Genomic DNA, 17,394 nt, shown 5'->3' on the forward strand with positions numbered 1-17,394 from the left:
AGACATCCAAAAGCAGCCACTGAGAGAATGCAGCTGCAGCAACTGACTACCTGAATAAGGACTTCCAAATAGGCCACAAATGATGCCAGAGACACACCGTCCAATTCCCCAACTCCACCCTCCAAGCTTTCCTACAAAAGTCTTCCATCCACATCCTATGGAACCGTTCCATCCTAAAAAGGCTAGTTAAATTACACATCCCCCAACCATCCATTCATCACCACAGAGATCCCACCTGACAGAGTGAACTAAGTGATAGCCACATGTCCATCTTCCCTCTCCCCATCCCTCCCTGTAGAACACTCACTTGCCAGGGGTCATAGACCCATTCAGTCCTCCATCCCTGCTCCCCATGACCTCCCAAGGTGAGATCTCAAACATTCATCATCATAAAAAATACCTTAAGAAAAGTTAATCCCAGTAGTAACAATTATTTCATTAGAGTAGTGAAAGTTTCTGGAGAACATTAGCTTTATTCGTGCTGCACACTCTTGCAGACATGATTCTATCATTGGTGAATTATCTATAATTTTGGTAAGAATGGGTAATCCATTTTAGTCTGTTCTAGCTCCTATAGTCTGTTGTAAATGGCTGATTAATACTGGAAATACAAGATACCTTAGGCAAAATGGTTGGCGTAATGAAATTTAATGAGAGAAACCGCATAATAAATGAATGAACATTTCCAAACTAGTGAGTGCTGTGGAATATCTGTAATTACTAGGTCCTCGGCAGCTGATGACCAAGTGACAGTGTTTGTGTTCATTAGCTTCAGAGCTCCCTGATGCTTTCTTCACACCAGCTGTGAATGGAAAACACATTAGTCTCGGCCATGAAAAGAAGTTAAAACCCAGTAAACAAGTCAGTCACGATAAATAAATGCTAATGGCTGCATCTACCCTGGTTAATTCCATTCCTGGACAAATGAATATAAAAAGAGAGGACAACAGCAGCCATTGAAATAAAATAAAAAGCTACAAAGTTCAGGAATGGAAATTTCTGGAGGCTGCATGTTTTATTCTTGGCAGAATTTATATTCTCTGTTTGTACCTTACTATTTTCTTTTCCATTTTCCTTTCTTATTTCTGAAAAATTCTTGAACAGAAGACATGCAGCAGCACCATCTGCTGGTTAAATCTAGTGCTGTGTCAACAGAGGAAAATCCAGCTTGTCCTTTAAACTTGACTTTTATAACCATCTAGTTAATTGCATTCTGTAAAGACTTTGAGCTTGATTCTTGGATCCATTTATGGCCCTGTCACGGGGCATGGCTCCCCTTTTGCCCTCTCCCTGCAGAAACTGCACAGACTCCCATGCTAGCACCTTCATAGGTCCTTTTATTTTGAGTTCCCTCCACCCTTTCCACAACAATCCCCATGCAACAGTCTATTTACAATGTTAACCTAGCGTTTGGCCCTCTCACCAGGACCTCAGGGGAACAGAAGTCTCCTTATTCTGTGCCTCTGTGTGACCAGGCTCAGCTAGACCTGTCCCTCCCTCTCTCCCCCCTGACACCTCCATCCTGCCTCTTTATCAGCCTTGGGCTGATGGGGTAATTGGCTCCTCAGACCATCCAGCTGCCTAGCCTGATTGACTAATTACCCCCATCAGCTTTCTCAAGGGAAACTAATTAATAGCTGAGTGATCAGAGTGCAGGCTCCCATGTTTTCAACCTCCACTCTGTCACAGGCCCCTTTGTGTGTCTCTGGTTCTACAGAGGGACCCATACAAGCTGACCTAACCAGACAGCTGAGGAGTCTCGTGTGTAGAATAATTTGCTGCCTCAGAACCACTCCCTTCCTATCTCTAGCCCAGGAGTGGAAGCTGGGGGAAAGTGGAGTCCAGAGTGCTGTCTGCTGGAAGTGCATGGTTATCCTCGGTTGCTGGAATGGCTTCTTAGAGACGTTGGTATGTAGGCACAAATTAGAGCAGTTATGAAGTGCCTCTAAGTTATATCAGAGGCCAAACTGGGCCTCATCTGGCCCTAATGTAGCAAGGGCATAAAGGTTGCATCCAGCTGCCAATGCTTCCCTTTACAGATCCAGCTCTGAGCGCAGAGTCAGCCTCGATCTGTCTCTTTTTTTTAATAATGCAGAAGAATGAATACATCTTTCCACTAGTGCAAAGTGCATAGTGATTTCAGGAACAAAACTGTTGTGTACAATGTGGAATAGAGTTATTACTACTGGAATAAATGTCTTACAAAATGGATATCTGTGGAAAAAATTCACCGGAAATGTCAGATTTATTTTTTCCATGGGGCAGAGGTCCTTGCTCTGATCTTTGCTATTTCACCTATTTATCATCATCTGAGTCGTAGGTTTTTGAGGGACAGTGGTACAATTCGGGGCTATCAGACTCACACCACTGCAAAATGAATGCTCTCAAGCATCCCAAGGCCTGAGAAAAAGTCTAGTTGTCAACATGCTGACTAATCTAGCTTCTCTAGTGGATGAGTTAAAAGTAGAGCTAATTGGAAAATTTTCCAGTGGAATGTGGTTCCATTGGGGAATGCTGTATAGTCAAAATGAAAATTTCAACAGGAATGTGCTAATTTGGATGAAATTTCATTTTGAAAATAAAAGGAACAGTGTTTCAGAATGGAATGTTTTGATTTTTCACCTTTTTGTTTTGAAGTTTAAGTTTATTTTTTTGAATCAAAACTGGAACACATTTCAGTTTTTATCAAAACAAAGAGTGTTCCCATTAACCCAGACTGATATGTGTGTGCATGTGTGTGTGTGTGTGCAAATTTTCTGTTGCATGGGGAAAAAAAATCATTCTGGTTTGGAAGAAAATCAAATTTCAAAATCTCAAATTTTTTCATGGAAATTTTTCATGAAATTCCAGTTCCCACACAGCTCTGGTTAAAATGTTCAACTATTTCAAATATTGGTAGAGCCCTTTAGGTCCCAGGATATCAGAGAGACACGGTGGGTGAGGTCATATCTTTTGTCTAACCAACTTCTGTTGGTGAGAGAGACAAGCTTTCGACCTACACAGGGCTCAGACCTGAAGAAGAGCTCTGTGTTGCTCAAAAACTTGTCTCTCACACCAACAGAAGTTGGTCCAATAAAAGATATGACCTCACCCACCTTGTCTCTCTAACTATTTAAAGAAATTTGGGTATTTATGTGCCTCTAACATTGCTTAGGGATACAATTAGCCGGGGAGCAAAAATACGTTTTTTACATGAACTGGAACCTCAAAGTTGAGGATTACTGCTAATGAGTGGGAGGCTATGACCTTTGTTGAGGGAGTCTTAAAAGAAACAGATATGATCCCTCGAATCCTGTAGAAAGAACTGGAGAAAGGTGTTGGGAAGGAATTAAAAAGTTAATTGGCCTGATTCATTACTGTGAGTAGGATGGCATAACACTACTAATAATGTACAGTAGTAAATCAGGCTCAGGAAGTATCTGGAGAGAGTAAAGTGAATCTGCATAAGGAGAAGGTTTGCAAGTAATTTATACTTGTTTTACAATTATCAGTTTAAATGAAGGTAAAGCCAATGTGAGTCAGAAAATATCGACTGTTCTTGTAAGGGAAAAGCTTTCACACCAATTATGTACACAAGAGAAGGGCCAAAAAGAGGATAGGTATTTAGAAATCTGGTCACCCTTTCTACCATACTCAGAAGAGGAGATTCCCCAACAGGCAAGCCAAAATGTTTAGCCAATTCTTTGAATATTAATCTGATCCTGAACAAGTCCTGTGCAATGCAGTATGTTAACATTTCATAGTAAGTTTGTTGTAATAAACTGTTAAAATAAATGATAAAATACAATAAAACAATAAAAAGTTTGTTTGTTTTTAAAAGGAGGGGGAGGAGGTTTCAGAGACAGCACATTGTCTATTTGTTTCCAGCAAGAACTGTTAAGTAAGGAAGAGTTTATCTATTTTAAAAGACTGAGACAATAATTTGTGTATTTATTTAAATAAATGGTGTAGGAACAACTGAAATCTTCAAGAGACCCAGCTCCCACATGGGTTCAGGGGACAAACAGCTGCTTCAGCTCTTATCACAGCATTCTTCAGACATTTTAAAGGGAAAGTACTGTGGTTACAAGAGTCCCAGACTCAGACAGGATTCCACCTTATGATGAGAGTCTGTATACTATTAATAACATTGTTAACTCCCTGTTACAAGCCAGAGTATTAGACCTCAACCTAGGACTCCAGAATATTAAAACATAATGCAAAAGCGGTACGCTAATTAAAAAATAAAAACCAAACTTAGAATATATACAATATATTTTGAGCAAACATCATGTACAATAGTGGTTGAATAGTCTTGTTAAAAATTGCTGAAATAGAATCCTTTAATAAAATGACAGCCTAAAATCTACAAAAATATATTCAGGACAGTCTTTCAAACACTGACTGGCACTTGGCATGATTTCAAGTTTGGAAATAGCTCCAGATTTCATTAAGTTTACCTTATAGCTTCAAAGATATCTGTGCATAAAACTGTAATCCATCAGTTTCAATCACGAATGATTTAAAAATAAATAAATACGTAAATATATTGAGATGATGGAAAATGAGCATAGGGAATTCATCCTAGTTATACAAGATAAAAAGATTCAGGTAAACAGAGCCAAGCTATTAAATCTTCAAAAGGTAAACAGATCTCAAAAACCAGCCCTCACCACCTGATATGATTAAGCAGCTCAGGATATTAGCTTAGCCCTACAAACACACTGATTGAGGTCACAAAATCAGAATTTTAAAAGTATTTGGCAAAACTGTTGAGAAAAAATTACTTACTGTTTCTGATCCTAAAATGTGGACAGCTGAATATTTAGATTTCAAATGTGGGTATTTATAGCATGATCCAATGCTCACTGAAATCAATGGAAGTAGTCTTGTTAACTTAATAGTCATGGGATCAAGCCTTTAAGCAGGGTATCTATAGCCCACATCTGTATGCCAAGTAGGGATGTAAATGCTCATTTTACATACCAAAGAACCAAGTATGAGCATACAGTTGTGAAATTTGGACATCCTATTAAAGTTCCCATGTTTGGCAACTGTGTAAACCATACAGGTATATTGGAAAAGTTTTAAACAAGATGCTCTATTTGAAAAGCTGTGTGTCCTTCTTTTACATGCTAAGGACTCTGTATTTCCTCCTGCAGAAGTTAATGATATCACCAGCACTGAATGCAAACCATTTTCGTACACTCTGCATGTTAGTAATGCAGTCAGCTTCTGCTTGGGAAACACAATCCTAGTGAGGTCTTGGGAATTGGAAAAGGAGAAAATTATTTTTGAAAGTGTTATTTACTGAATTGTAGCATTCGGGTCTACATGTGTATTATTTTGAGACGGACAGTATGGAGATATCCCAGAAGTATATGCACCTGGTATATTAATGCTTAAGTACTGTATAAAAGCACCATGATTCAGAATTAGAGATGAGACTGAGCTAGAATGTTTGTACTCAGATCCTGATCCAGACTTTCCCAAATTCAGAGTGTGCAGTTCTGGGGTTTTGCTTCAAATCCATCTCTATTCAGACTCAAACATTCTTTGAACAGAGAGTCAATGCAGAGAGCTACCTGCAGAGAGAGAGAGAATAGCTAAAATACACTATAATCATTCTTTCTACTCAAAAGAGCATACTCAGAGCTCAAAGAACTTGTAGAGTATTTGTGAATAAATCTAAAATTGAGTCTTGTTGGATGCAATCCAGCTCCACTGATGTCAACAGGAGTTTTGCCATTGACTTCAGTGGAGACAGAATTTAAACCTTTGTGTCTGGTTGACCAACGTCCAAATTAAACTAGGGGGAAAAAAATGGGGGTGGGGCAGATTACTATTGTTCTAATTTTATTTTTAGTTTCGAAAGCTGGAAAGAACTAGAGTTTTCAAAGTATTTATATGGGATGGACTTTTCTACTATTTATATGTTTTCATTATTTACTATATTATTCTACACTAAAGATAGTTGTTTCTATTCTCTCTCATGTGGGAAATGTTAAGAAAGAGGTAGAATGTTTTCCAAGAAAGATTTTTATTTCACCCTTCGAATGAACTCTTTGGTAACTTTCTCTGGAGGAAAAAAAAAATGAACCTGTCCTTTTTGATGACCTGCTGATAAATCCTTAGGAAATTTCACTTTTCATTCAAACCATAAAGCGAAGAACATTTCCTCCCTGCCAACATGTGGTAACCTGTGTCCTTGAAAAATGTATCCTTAAGGGAGAAATTATACTGAGATAGGAGGCCATTAAGTCTCAAAACACATCAGTGAATAAGTGTTTTTAATGGCTGATCAAAAATAATTTTCCTACTATTTCCCCACTGCAGGAAGCTACCCTCAACAATGATCTCTATGCTGTAATGACAATAATGTAAACCCCTAACAGTTTCAGATGCCCATGTGAATAGATTGCTGTTGGCTGGTGCTCATCTATATGCACTGTTGGGTATTCTGAAAACACAGAATATTCTTTAAGAACTAGTTAATATTTTCATGTTTAAAACATGAAGGGCAGAAATAACCTAACTCAATAAAATAATTGACATTCACTGTCTTTCCTTTACTTTTCTTTGAATTCTAAGGAAGAAACTTTCAGCAAATTCTTTGATCATCTTTAAAAGTGTTGAATTGTCTGCTCCAAATGATTAACCAGTTTTCCCACGCCAGATCTCCCTACTTGCTTTTCAGGGTTGGAATTGGCTCCGTTTCCTTACACATAAAGGGCAACGAGACCGTGAAACAATCTTTTATGGCCAACATGGGCATCCTAGGTGGCTGCTGCTTAAAGCAAGACTTCAGTCATCCTTCTTATTTATTAAATCTGAGATGATGTTTGTACTGCACTAGTACATGTACTTGGTGCAGTATGGCCAACCCCAAGCATTCAAAAATCAGGCCTCAAAGAATCATGAGATTTTCTTTATAAAAATGATAAATTTCGTCCTCATGTTACTTGCTTTCTGGTTTCTGAGCTGGGTCACATTATCAAGCTTTTCTCCACAGCCATGAGAGCTAGAAAATTACTTCTTTTTTAACGAAAATTGAGATTCTCATCTAAGCACATGACTCCAGCATCTGGAGCTTTCAAAGAAACATCAAATGCCACAAGACTCACAGTAAAATTGCAAGAGTTGGCAACACAATGGTAAACCTCGCCTTATTTTTACTGGTATGGGTTTGAATACAAAATGTTTAAATGTGGAGAAGAAAATGTTTCAGCTCATCCGGGAGCAGAAGTCCAGTTATTTTATGATGTTGTTTGTGTCCGAAGCACTTCCTAATGCACAGGCGGCACAACTGCATCAAGGACAGGGGCCCTGGAGAAAGATGCCACAAGACAAGTTATAACATGTGATTTTATTGCCCCAAGATCAGTTGTCACAGAACTGAAACTGTAGATATGTAACAAGGCCAGCTTTTGTGTAGTACAGGCTAGACCAGCTTTACTTAAGGGCAACATTCCCAAGCTCTCAGCTCCCGCAGGCTCCTGAAAGCTCAACTCACTAGAAATTCTTTACCAAATCATTTTAGTCATAACACTCCAAAATAGTGTTTGGAGCAGGTAGATAGTTTTTTAAGGGGGATCAGAGGTGGTGTTAGCCCACTGGGGGCCCTACGCTGGAATATTTTTTGGGGGGCCCCCCACACAACACATACTAAAAAAGCAAACAGGGGGCCCCGTGAGCAGCTCAGGACCTCAAGCAATTGCTTAGTCTGCTTATGCCTAGTGCCGGCTCTGAGAAAGATTGTAATTTATAAATAGATTTTGTAGCTGAATACTGAAAACAGCACACAGGGACCGATTCCCCATTGCTATGCTCCTGGTGCAGTCATTTACTCTAGTGCAAAAACAGGCGCTAAACACTATCAAATGAGAAATCTCCTCTGACTTACCCCAGTAGAAGCAATTTATCCCCATGTTGCCCAGGTGTAAATGACCATACAAGAGGCAAGGAAGTGGTAAGTCAAGCCCACAAGGTAAATGCGATGAAGTGAGCTGTAGCTCACGAAAGTTTATGCTCAGATAAATGTGTTAGTCTCTAAGGTGCCACAAGGACTCCTGTTCTTTTTGCGGATACAGACTAACACGGCTGCTACTCTGAAAGGTAAATGTGTTGTCTTAGAACCAAACAGAGTCATTCTTAATCCTTATACAGGTATGATTAGTAGCTGTATTATTTTCCTACAAGCTATAAGACAAATGTCTTTATGTTGCTTGAAAATAAGAGATGATTAATGCTTCCTTCAAAATCCTTTCCCTTGAGTGAGATTCAAGTTTGCGGCCCACTGGTTTCTGCAGAAGTATTCATAACAGTATAACTGATAAACACATAGCAAGAGTCGCAATATATAATCCCTTATTTAAACCTTCAAGATTAAATAGTCTCATGCTGATAATGCAAGCCCTAGTAAAGAATCTATCTCTTTTATTTAAATGTAACAGAATAACGTGCTTAATGGAGGGCTTACCCTTCTTGTTAAGAGGTAGTTATTATGACGTATTTAAATACAGAGCAGTTGGATCATATAACATGTCATTTGTACAGCTATCTCATCATACACAGCAGTTACAGCAACAGAAAAGTTACTGTCAGAGTAGATAAGGAGAGCAGACAAGCAGGATGCACTAATGGGGGAAGGCGGGATTGGGATGGGTTTAAGCAGTGTAAGAAGAAAGAGATGAGCTTTATGAGGCATTTTAGAAAGCAAGAGGGAATCATTGAAATGGGATCAGGGAGGCAGAGATGGTATCAGCTAAAAGTCAGTCCCAGTTAAGATTTTCTAAAAGAAGCTAGAAGATAAGGGCATTTGTGGTCACCAGAGAAGCTGTGTTGGCAGTAGCTGTGAGTAAGGGAGTGGAAGGTACTATGGAAGCAGCTGGTCCTGCTTTTGGGTAACAGCTTGAAAAAGCAGCTGTTTTTTCAGTGTCCCTCCACACTCCAGCTACCACTTTTTCAGCAGTTCTTCACAGCTGGCTCAGTTCTCTTAAAGACCATTTTACTGATCAAACGGCTGTATAAAGAACACTGTCAACGTGCAGTATTAATGAGACATGAATTAATGAACCTGGTAAATATACAGGGCTTCATTCGCCACTGCTTTGCATCTTATGCTGCCATTTGCAACTGTGCACAGAGAATGCAAGACTGTTCCAAGTCAGAACAGCAGCATTTTACACACACGTTACACAAGTTTAAAAGACAATGTATGGTGCAAGGGAAACGCAGTGATCTAATTTACCTAGATTTTAGTAAGGCATTTGATATCGTGCCACGTGGGGAATTATTAGTTAAATTGGATAAGATGGGGATCAATAGGAAAATTGAAAGGTAGATAAGGAATTGGTTAAAGGGGAGACTACAACGGGTCCTACTGAAAGGTGAACTGTCAGGCTGGAGGGAGGTTACCAGTGGACTTCCTCAAGGATCGGTTTTGGGACCAATCTTTTTATTACTGACCTGAGCATAAAAAGTGGGAGTGTGCTAATAAAGTTTGCGGATCATACAAAGCTGGGAGGTATTGCTAATTTAGAGAAGGACAGGGATACCCTACAGGAGGATCTGGATAACCTTGTAAACTGGAGTAATAGAATGAAATTTAATAGTGAGAAGTGTAGGGTCATGCATTTAGGGATTAACAACAAGAATTTTAGTTATAAGCTAGGGACGCATCAATTAGAAGTAACGGAGGAGGAAAAGGACCTTGGAATATTGGTTGATCATAGGATGACTATGAGCCGCCAATGTGATATGGCTGTGAAAAAAGCTAATGCGGTCTTGGGATGCATCAGGAGAGGTATTTCCAGTAGGGATAAGGAGGTTTTAGTACCATTATACAAGGCACTGGTGAGACCTCACCTGGAATACTGTGTGCAGTTCTGGTCTCCCATGTTTAAGAAGGATGAATTCAAACTGGAACAGGTACAGAGAAGGGCTACTAGGATGATCCGAGGAATGGAAAACTTGTCTTATGAAAGGAGACTCAGGGAGCTTGGCTTGTTTAGCCTAACTAAAAGAAGGTTGAGGGGAGATATGATTGCTCTCTATAAATATATCAGAGGTATAAATACCGGAGAGGGAGAGGAATTATTTAAGCTCAGTACCAATGTGGACACAAGAACAAATGGATATAAACTGGCCACTAGGAAATTTAGACTAGAAATTAGATGAAGGTTTTTAACCATCAGAGGAGTGAAGTTTTGGAATAACCTTCCAAGGGAAGCAGTGGGGGCAAAAGATCTATCTGGCTTTAAGATTAAACTCGATAAGTTTATGGAGGAGATGGTATGATGGGATAACATGGTTTTGGTAATTAAATATTCATGGTAAATAGGCCCAATGGCCTGTGATGGGCTATTAGATGGGGTAAGATCCGAGTTACCCGGGAAAGAATTTTCTGTAGGATCTGGCCGATGAATCTTGCCCATATGCTCAGGGTTTAGCTGATCGCCATATTTGGGGTCAGGAAGGAATTTTCCTCCAGGGCAGATTGGAAGAGGCCCTGGAGGTTTTTCGCCTTCCTCTGTAGCATGGGGCACAGGTCACTTGCTGGAGGATTCTCTGCTCCTTGAAGTCTTTAAACCAAGATTTGAGGACTTCAGTAGCACAGATATAGGTGTGAGGTTTTTTGTAGGAGTGGTGGGTGAAATTCTGTGGCCTGCGTTGTGCAGGAGGTCAGACTAGATGATCATAATGGTCCTTTCTGACCTAAATATCTATGAAGTGGCAAATCCAGGTCTGCTCCGACTGAAACTGGCAGAACTGCAATTAGACAAACAAGGTGGGTGAGATAATATCTTTTACTGGACCAACTTCTGTTGGTGACAGAAACAAGAATTTTTCAGGTCTGGGAAATGTACTCAGAGCATCACAGCTAAATGCAAGGTGGAAAAGATAAAAGTCATTAGCACATATTTTAAGGGACCAATCAAGATAGAGTGGCCCATCAAAACCCCTTCAGTCATAGGACAAAAAGAGGGAGTTAGCGAGTTACAGGTTGCTGTAATAAGCCATAAATCCAGTGTCTCTGTTCAGTCCATGATTTTTAGTGTTAGAAAAGTTATGAATTTAAACTCCCAGGCTCATCTTTTGAAATTGCTGTTGACATCAATGGGAACAGGAGTGACTATTGCAATATTACATCGTGCGTTCTGTTTTGTCCATTTTATTTTGCTTCGGCGTAAGTAAATGCCTCTTTGAGAACTTCTTAAAAGTTTAAAAACACTCCCATAAAAGCAGAAATGTTTCACTGAAAAAGAGAAAAGTTTAAAAAAAAAATCAATTTCACTCTCCTGAAAAATAACCAAAAAATGTACGGTAATTCTTGTATTCAAGGTAATTCAATGCGGTGCTGTTTTATTTGTTAATTTAGTGAGTTATCCGGAACACACGCAAAACTGTCTGTATCATTCAGACAGAAAACATATGCAGCGAAACATTACATTGGGGCAACAACATTCTGTAACTGTTCATATGGGTGACTGTAGGCTGGTACTTTGGCCAATAGTCTACTGAAGCAGAAACCCCTAGATGCTTCCATTTCCTGCACATTTGTAGGTAGAGCCTTCCAAGCATTTACCAGATGGAGGAAAAGAAAACAGAATGGAGACCAATTCTGATTAGCAAGTGAGTCTACTGGAATAATGGAGGCTGCCCAGGAGTGTGAGAAATACTACAGCTCATCTGCTGCCTGTACCAGAGATCACCATGCTCATAGAATGAATCTGAATGAAAGCAAAAGGAAGTAACACTACAGGAAGGGAACTTGAACGTTAAACAAGAGGCTGTATATTTTCACATCTGTTTTCAATTGCTTCAGACCAGACAATTTAGAAACCAGCTGCTAGCAAACCTGGAACTTACTCAGAAAAAGGAATTTTGAACAACATTTGGGAAGCACTACTCAGTAGCAAAATGTTCTCCATAATTTTATGAGTGCAAGCTTCAATTACTGTAAAAGCAGAAATTGCCTTAGAAACTTTAATTATTGTCCAGCCCTCTCAACACAGTCCTTCCAATGTTACATGTGGTTCTGTGGCTTCTCCCTAGGCATGCATGACATATTCTTTTATCTCAGATAAACACATGTGATACGAGTCAGAAGTCTAATAGAAAGAGGATTTGAGTTCTGTAACATACAGCGTTGAAAGACCAAATATCTCTGCCATGCATCACCATGTGATGGTTTTCATAAGATTACTGACTACACACACAGGGCCTGATTTATCACTGTATTATTCCAGTTTTACACTGGTGTAACTCCACTGATCTCAACAGAGTCACATTGGCATAAAACTGGAGTAATATAGTGGTGGATTATACCAGCAGTATCTTGTTTAACATAATGATACTAACTGCTGTTTACTGCCTCCATAGGAAATTAGAATCATACAATCTCAGGGTTGGAAGGGACCTCAGGAGGTCATCTAGTCCAACCCCCTGCTCAAGCAGGACCAATCCCCAACTAAATCATCCCAGCCAGGCCTTTGTCAAGCCTGACCTTAAAAACTTCTAAGGAAGGAGATTCCACCACCTCCCTAGGTAATGCATTCCAGTGCTTCACCACCCTCCTAGTGAAAAAGTTTTTCCTAATATACAACCTAAACCTCCCCCACTGCAACTTGAGACCATTACTCCTCATTCTGTCATCTGCTACCACTGAGAACAGTCTACATCCATCCTCTTTGGAACCCCCTTTCAGGTAGTTGAAAGCATATATCAAATCCCCCCTCATTCTTCTCTTCCGCAGACTAAACAACCCCAGTTCCCTCAGTCTCTCCTCATAAGTCATGTGTTCCGGTCCCCTAATCATTTTTGTTGCCCTCCACTGGACTCTTTCCAATTTTTCCACATCCTTCTTGTAGTGTGGGGCCCAAAACTGGACACAGTACTCCAGATGAGGCCTCACCAATGTCCAATAGAGGGGAACGATCACGTCCCTCGATCTGCTGGCAATGCTCCTACTTATATATCCCAAAATGCCACTGGCCTTCTTGGCAACAAGGGCACACTGTTGACTCATATCCAGCTTCTCGTCCACTGTAACCCCTAGGTCCTTTTCTGCAGAACTGCTGCCTAACCATTCGGTCCCTAGTCTGTAGCGGTGCATGGGATTCTTCTGTCTTAAGTGCAGGACTCTGCACTTGTCCTTCTTGAACCTCATCAGATTTCTTTTGGCCCAATCCTCTAATTTGTCTAGGTCCCTCTGGATCCTATCCCTACCCTCCAGCGTATCTACCTCTCCTCCCAGTTTAGTGTCCTCTGCAAACTTGCTGAGGGTGCAATCCACACCATCCTCCAGATCATTAATGAAGATATTGAACAAAACCGGCCCCAAGACCGACCCTTGGGGCACTCCACTTGATACCGGCTGCCAACTAGACATGGAGCCATTGATCACTACCCGTTGAGCCCGACAATCTAGCCAGCGTTCTATCCACCTTATAGTCCATTCATCCAGCCCATACTTCTTTAACTTGCTGGCAAGATACGCTGGGAGACCGTGTCAAAAGCTTTCCTAAAGTCAAGGAATAACACGTCCATTGCTTTCCCCTCATCCACAGAGCCAGTTATCTCGTCATAGAAGGCAATTAGATTAGTCAGGCATGACTTGCCCTTGGTGAATCCATGCTGACTGTTCCTTATCACTTTCCTCTCCTCTAAGTGCTTCAGAATTGATTCCTTGAGGACCTGCTCCATGATTTTTCCAGGGACTGAGGTGAGGCTGACTGGCCTGTAGTTCCCCGGATCCTCCTCCTTCCCTTTTTTAAAGATGGGCACTACATTAGCCTTTTTCCAGTCATCCGGGACCTCCCCTGATCTCCATGAGTTTTCAAAGATAATGGCCAATGGCTCTGCAATCACATCCGCCAACTCTTTTAGCACTCTCAGATGGAGTGCATCCCACCCCATGGACTTGTGCTCATCCAGCTTTTCTAAATAGTCCTGAACCACTTCTTTCTCCACAGAGGGCTAATGTATTCTAAATGAATATATTATAGGAATGTAACTCTATTGACCAGAGGCATTGTTCACATTTCCCTGGCAAACAATTAGGATTTTTCCCCAGAATTCTTGAATATAATATACCCAATAAAACAAAATGGACTTGGAACCATTTTGATTTACAGGTAAATAGCAGCTGCTTTTAAAAAAGTTTTAATAAGAATCAAACCTAAATATTGGAAGAAGGGCTGGACTCTGCAGGACATAATATAGGACCTTAATAAACACATACCATATATACTTATTGTACCACCTCTTGGGATGTATTTTACAACCTTTTTCAAAAAAGCTAACAGAGAAATTAATTTTCAGACACATTTTGCTACTTCTTAAGTATTTTGACCCACAAATATAAAGCAAAAGGCAAGGAATTAAATCATGGTTACAGTCCATTTACCATTTTTATACTGCATGAATTAAAAGCTTCCCAACTGTACTTTAACACAGAATTTCCCGGCATTTGCTGGACTTGTACCACAAAAATTACATTATTTAAACTCAGTGGGTACATTTCTGCTCTCTGGTAATCAGGCTCAACTCTCACTGGATGATTTGAGGTTACTTTCTATCCTTTGCAAATTTGTTAATATGCTCCAAGGAGAATCACTAGCTTAACGCAACCCAGGAATGACCCAGAACCCACTAAAGTAAATGAAAATGAAAAGTTTCCAATTGACTTCAGTGGATTTAGGGCCAGTCCCAAGAACACTGATAGTCAAAAAGAGGAAAGTTCCCAGTTGATTAAGTTCTTCTGCTTAATATGTCTCCTAAGCTCATTTCTGTGACACATTACAATCTTCAAGTCTGTTCACTGATGCCCTGGACTCTCAGGAAAAGCTCTGGGGGCCACAGGTGCATGGGATCCAAATAATACTCTACAGCATTTGTAGTGACTGGAAATTCCTTTTTGCTGAGGCTGGACTCTCCATAAAGTCTTTTAAAACAATAATAATAATAATGAATAATATTTCATAAATTAATACGCTGATGCTAATGGAAATTGTGTCCAAATATCTGAGGGCAGAACTGAGCCCAGTTATTTTCAGTTTTGCTCCATGATATAGAACATGAAGTGCAGCATAGTAAATAATGTGCCCTTTTTTCAGTCACCTATGGGTTATGATTTTGAATAAAACAAATATTAAAGGACACCTTCTTTCTGCACAAATATTTGTGTTAAAGTGCTGCTTGGTGGAACCAGCTCCACTGGCCTTTTGCCTTCTGCATTCTTAGCACGCACGTCAGCTCCAAAGTCAATGAGCAAGTTCACCAGGTCAGCGTTGGAATTCCGGGCAGCCGCATGGAGAGGAGAATCCAGATCTTTGCCACCATTTGCACTTGCTCCTGAAAATAAAGTAGGACTAAGAATATGATCACATTAATAAAATAAAAGTCATAGCTGGAACATCCCATTTCCTTTGCTACCGCCTAGGTGTCTGACCAACCTGCAGCAATGGAGGTTCCCACTACACTCCTAGAGATGGATTTTAATAGTTAGGGGCTCGATTATGACTTTAAACCACTGCCTGTTTTGGGATGGGATGATGGGGTTCCGTGAATCAATGAAAGCTCCCTGAGACACTCTGTCTCAGGCTGTGCCTCTGCTCTGGGGGGCCACAAACAGCTGTGGTACCTGCTGTACCCTCTTACGGGCCACAGACCAGACACCTGGATGCTGTGGAGTAGGGAAGGGACATAGCTCCACTCTCAGTCCCCACATCCCCTTTCCCACCACCTGTGGAGTTGCTAGCACTGTGGGTGGTGCTCCGGTCTTCCAGTGTTTGCATGATGCAATTGCACAGTTCAGTAGGGTACTTAGGCATGTGCCTAACTTTACACACATGAGGAGTCCCATAGACCTGAGCGGGACCACTTGTGCTACGAGTGAGGCACATACTTCAGCATCTTGCTGAATGGATGACCATGTTTGTGTCCAGCCCTAGCACTGGTGTATAAAGGGTCCAAGAACGCAGGGCTCAGTGCACTCTGGCCCCCTGCATGGGGCGCATGTAGTTTCAGTGGGAGTTGTGTGGCTACACCCCTTCTAGTCAACTTAACGTTCCGAATGTGATACCCAGAGCTACCTACCCGCTTCACATGTTTCAGAATTCCAGTGTGTGAGCACCCCTAAGCCTGGGATGAGGACAGAGTATGAAGAGATGTTACAGAAAATAAAAGAACATCATTTTACTTTTTTTTTTTTTTTTACCTGATTCAAGTAACTTCTTGGCACAGGCTACCTGCTCTTTCTCACAAGCCACATACAGTGGAGTACCCAGGTGTTTGATGTTGAGGTCGATATTTACTCCATTGGATGTGAGGGATTCGACACATTCAATATGTCCTTTGAAAGGATAAAGAAAGGTCAAATAATAAAAATAAGGGGTTTCTGAACAATCCTCATTTTGTGGCCCAGATAACTCTCCCCCCTCCCCTCCCCAGTGTAGATCAGTAAAGCTCCATTGATTTGGCAAGAGATTTTAGATTTCCATTTTTGTCTCTCCCCGGATCCCAGGATTTTGCTACATTCAGAATGCTTTTCTCCACCCATCCCATAATGAATCATTTTGGTGGGATGGAGAAGAGAAGCAGCAGGTGACAACTCACAGACAATAATGGTCTCAAAGGTGCTCATCCAGTCATTTCTGCCATTTTTGATTTCCTGTCTGTAATGGCCCCTTCTTCCCCAGTCTCTTTTCAAGAGATTGGAATCCTCGTTTTCTCTTTCTCTCTCTAGTCTGGTCAAGGGAACAATAGCCATTAGGAATATTACCATGTAAGGGGGGGGGGGAGAGTTTACATTACACACATGACCAAATTATGCCATGACATCTTCAAAGGAATGCATTTTATTTGTTGGGTAATGTCTGCACTGAAAAACAGGAACAGCTAAGCCAAATCAGGGAAGGTCCTTGCAAGGCAGCCCAGTTGCTTCCTAGGTTCTTGTATCTCATTTATTAGCTGAAATATTTTGCTTTTTATAGGGGTCTCATTTCAGTATGCCTTTTGCTAGCTAATGTGAGATCATTATCCATTCTCAATACTTAATGGAAAGTAGTAGCTGGCATTTGTTCACCATCAAAGCACTAAAGCAGTCTTCTTGTCCATAAGACTAGAACAGTAGTAGAAATACAAGTCCTTGCTTCATGAAGTGCTTACTAGGGAATGGAAGTGTCTGTGAAAATTTGTATTGATTTCCAGTGCTTTCAGAAAATTCACAGTAATTCTCTCTTCACAGAATTCTCCTTATGGTGGACAAGTTTGTTAATTTAGGAGGTGAGGAGTTCAAGTTCAACCTGTTAAAATTGTTTTGTTAAACACAGAGCAACACTCTTGGTGGGATACTTTCCCCTCCAACGAACAGCATCATTTGGGGGACCAAGGAGAGATAAGTACCAGATA

At 40.6% G+C, this 17,394-nt stretch overlaps 1 protein-coding gene across 7 annotated transcripts in view; it reads right to left on the reverse strand.

The window, feature by feature from the left end:
* Nucleotides 1-584: 584 nt before the first annotated feature.
* Nucleotides 585-17,394, reverse strand: part of ASB9 (ankyrin repeat and SOCS box containing 9) — a 30,148-nt gene continuing 13,338 nt past the window's right edge. Inside the window, exons 5-8 of one of the 7 annotated variants that reach the window (XR_012160201.1) lie at nucleotides 16,202-16,336; nucleotides 15,145-15,336; nucleotides 4,771-7,305; nucleotides 721-802 (exon numbers count right to left, since the gene is read on the reverse strand). Coding sequence is in view for 5 of the 7 variants with exons in the window: in XM_073355394.1 (XP_073211495.1) it covers nucleotides 648-802; nucleotides 15,145-15,336; nucleotides 16,202-16,336 (482 nt within the window). In the remaining 2 variants the exon portion in view is untranslated. Of the gene's footprint in view, nucleotides 803-3,067; nucleotides 7,306-15,144; nucleotides 15,337-16,201; nucleotides 16,337-17,394 lie in introns of those variants that run through there. The other 6 variants (XR_012160202.1, XM_073355394.1, XM_073355442.1 and 3 more) reach the window with 6 other exon arrangements.

This window comes from Lepidochelys kempii, chromosome 1 (genome assembly GCF_965140265.1).
Source record: "Lepidochelys kempii isolate rLepKem1 chromosome 1, rLepKem1.hap2, whole genome shotgun sequence".
NCBI classification, from domain to species: Eukaryota; Metazoa; Chordata; order Testudines; family Cheloniidae; genus Lepidochelys; species Lepidochelys kempii.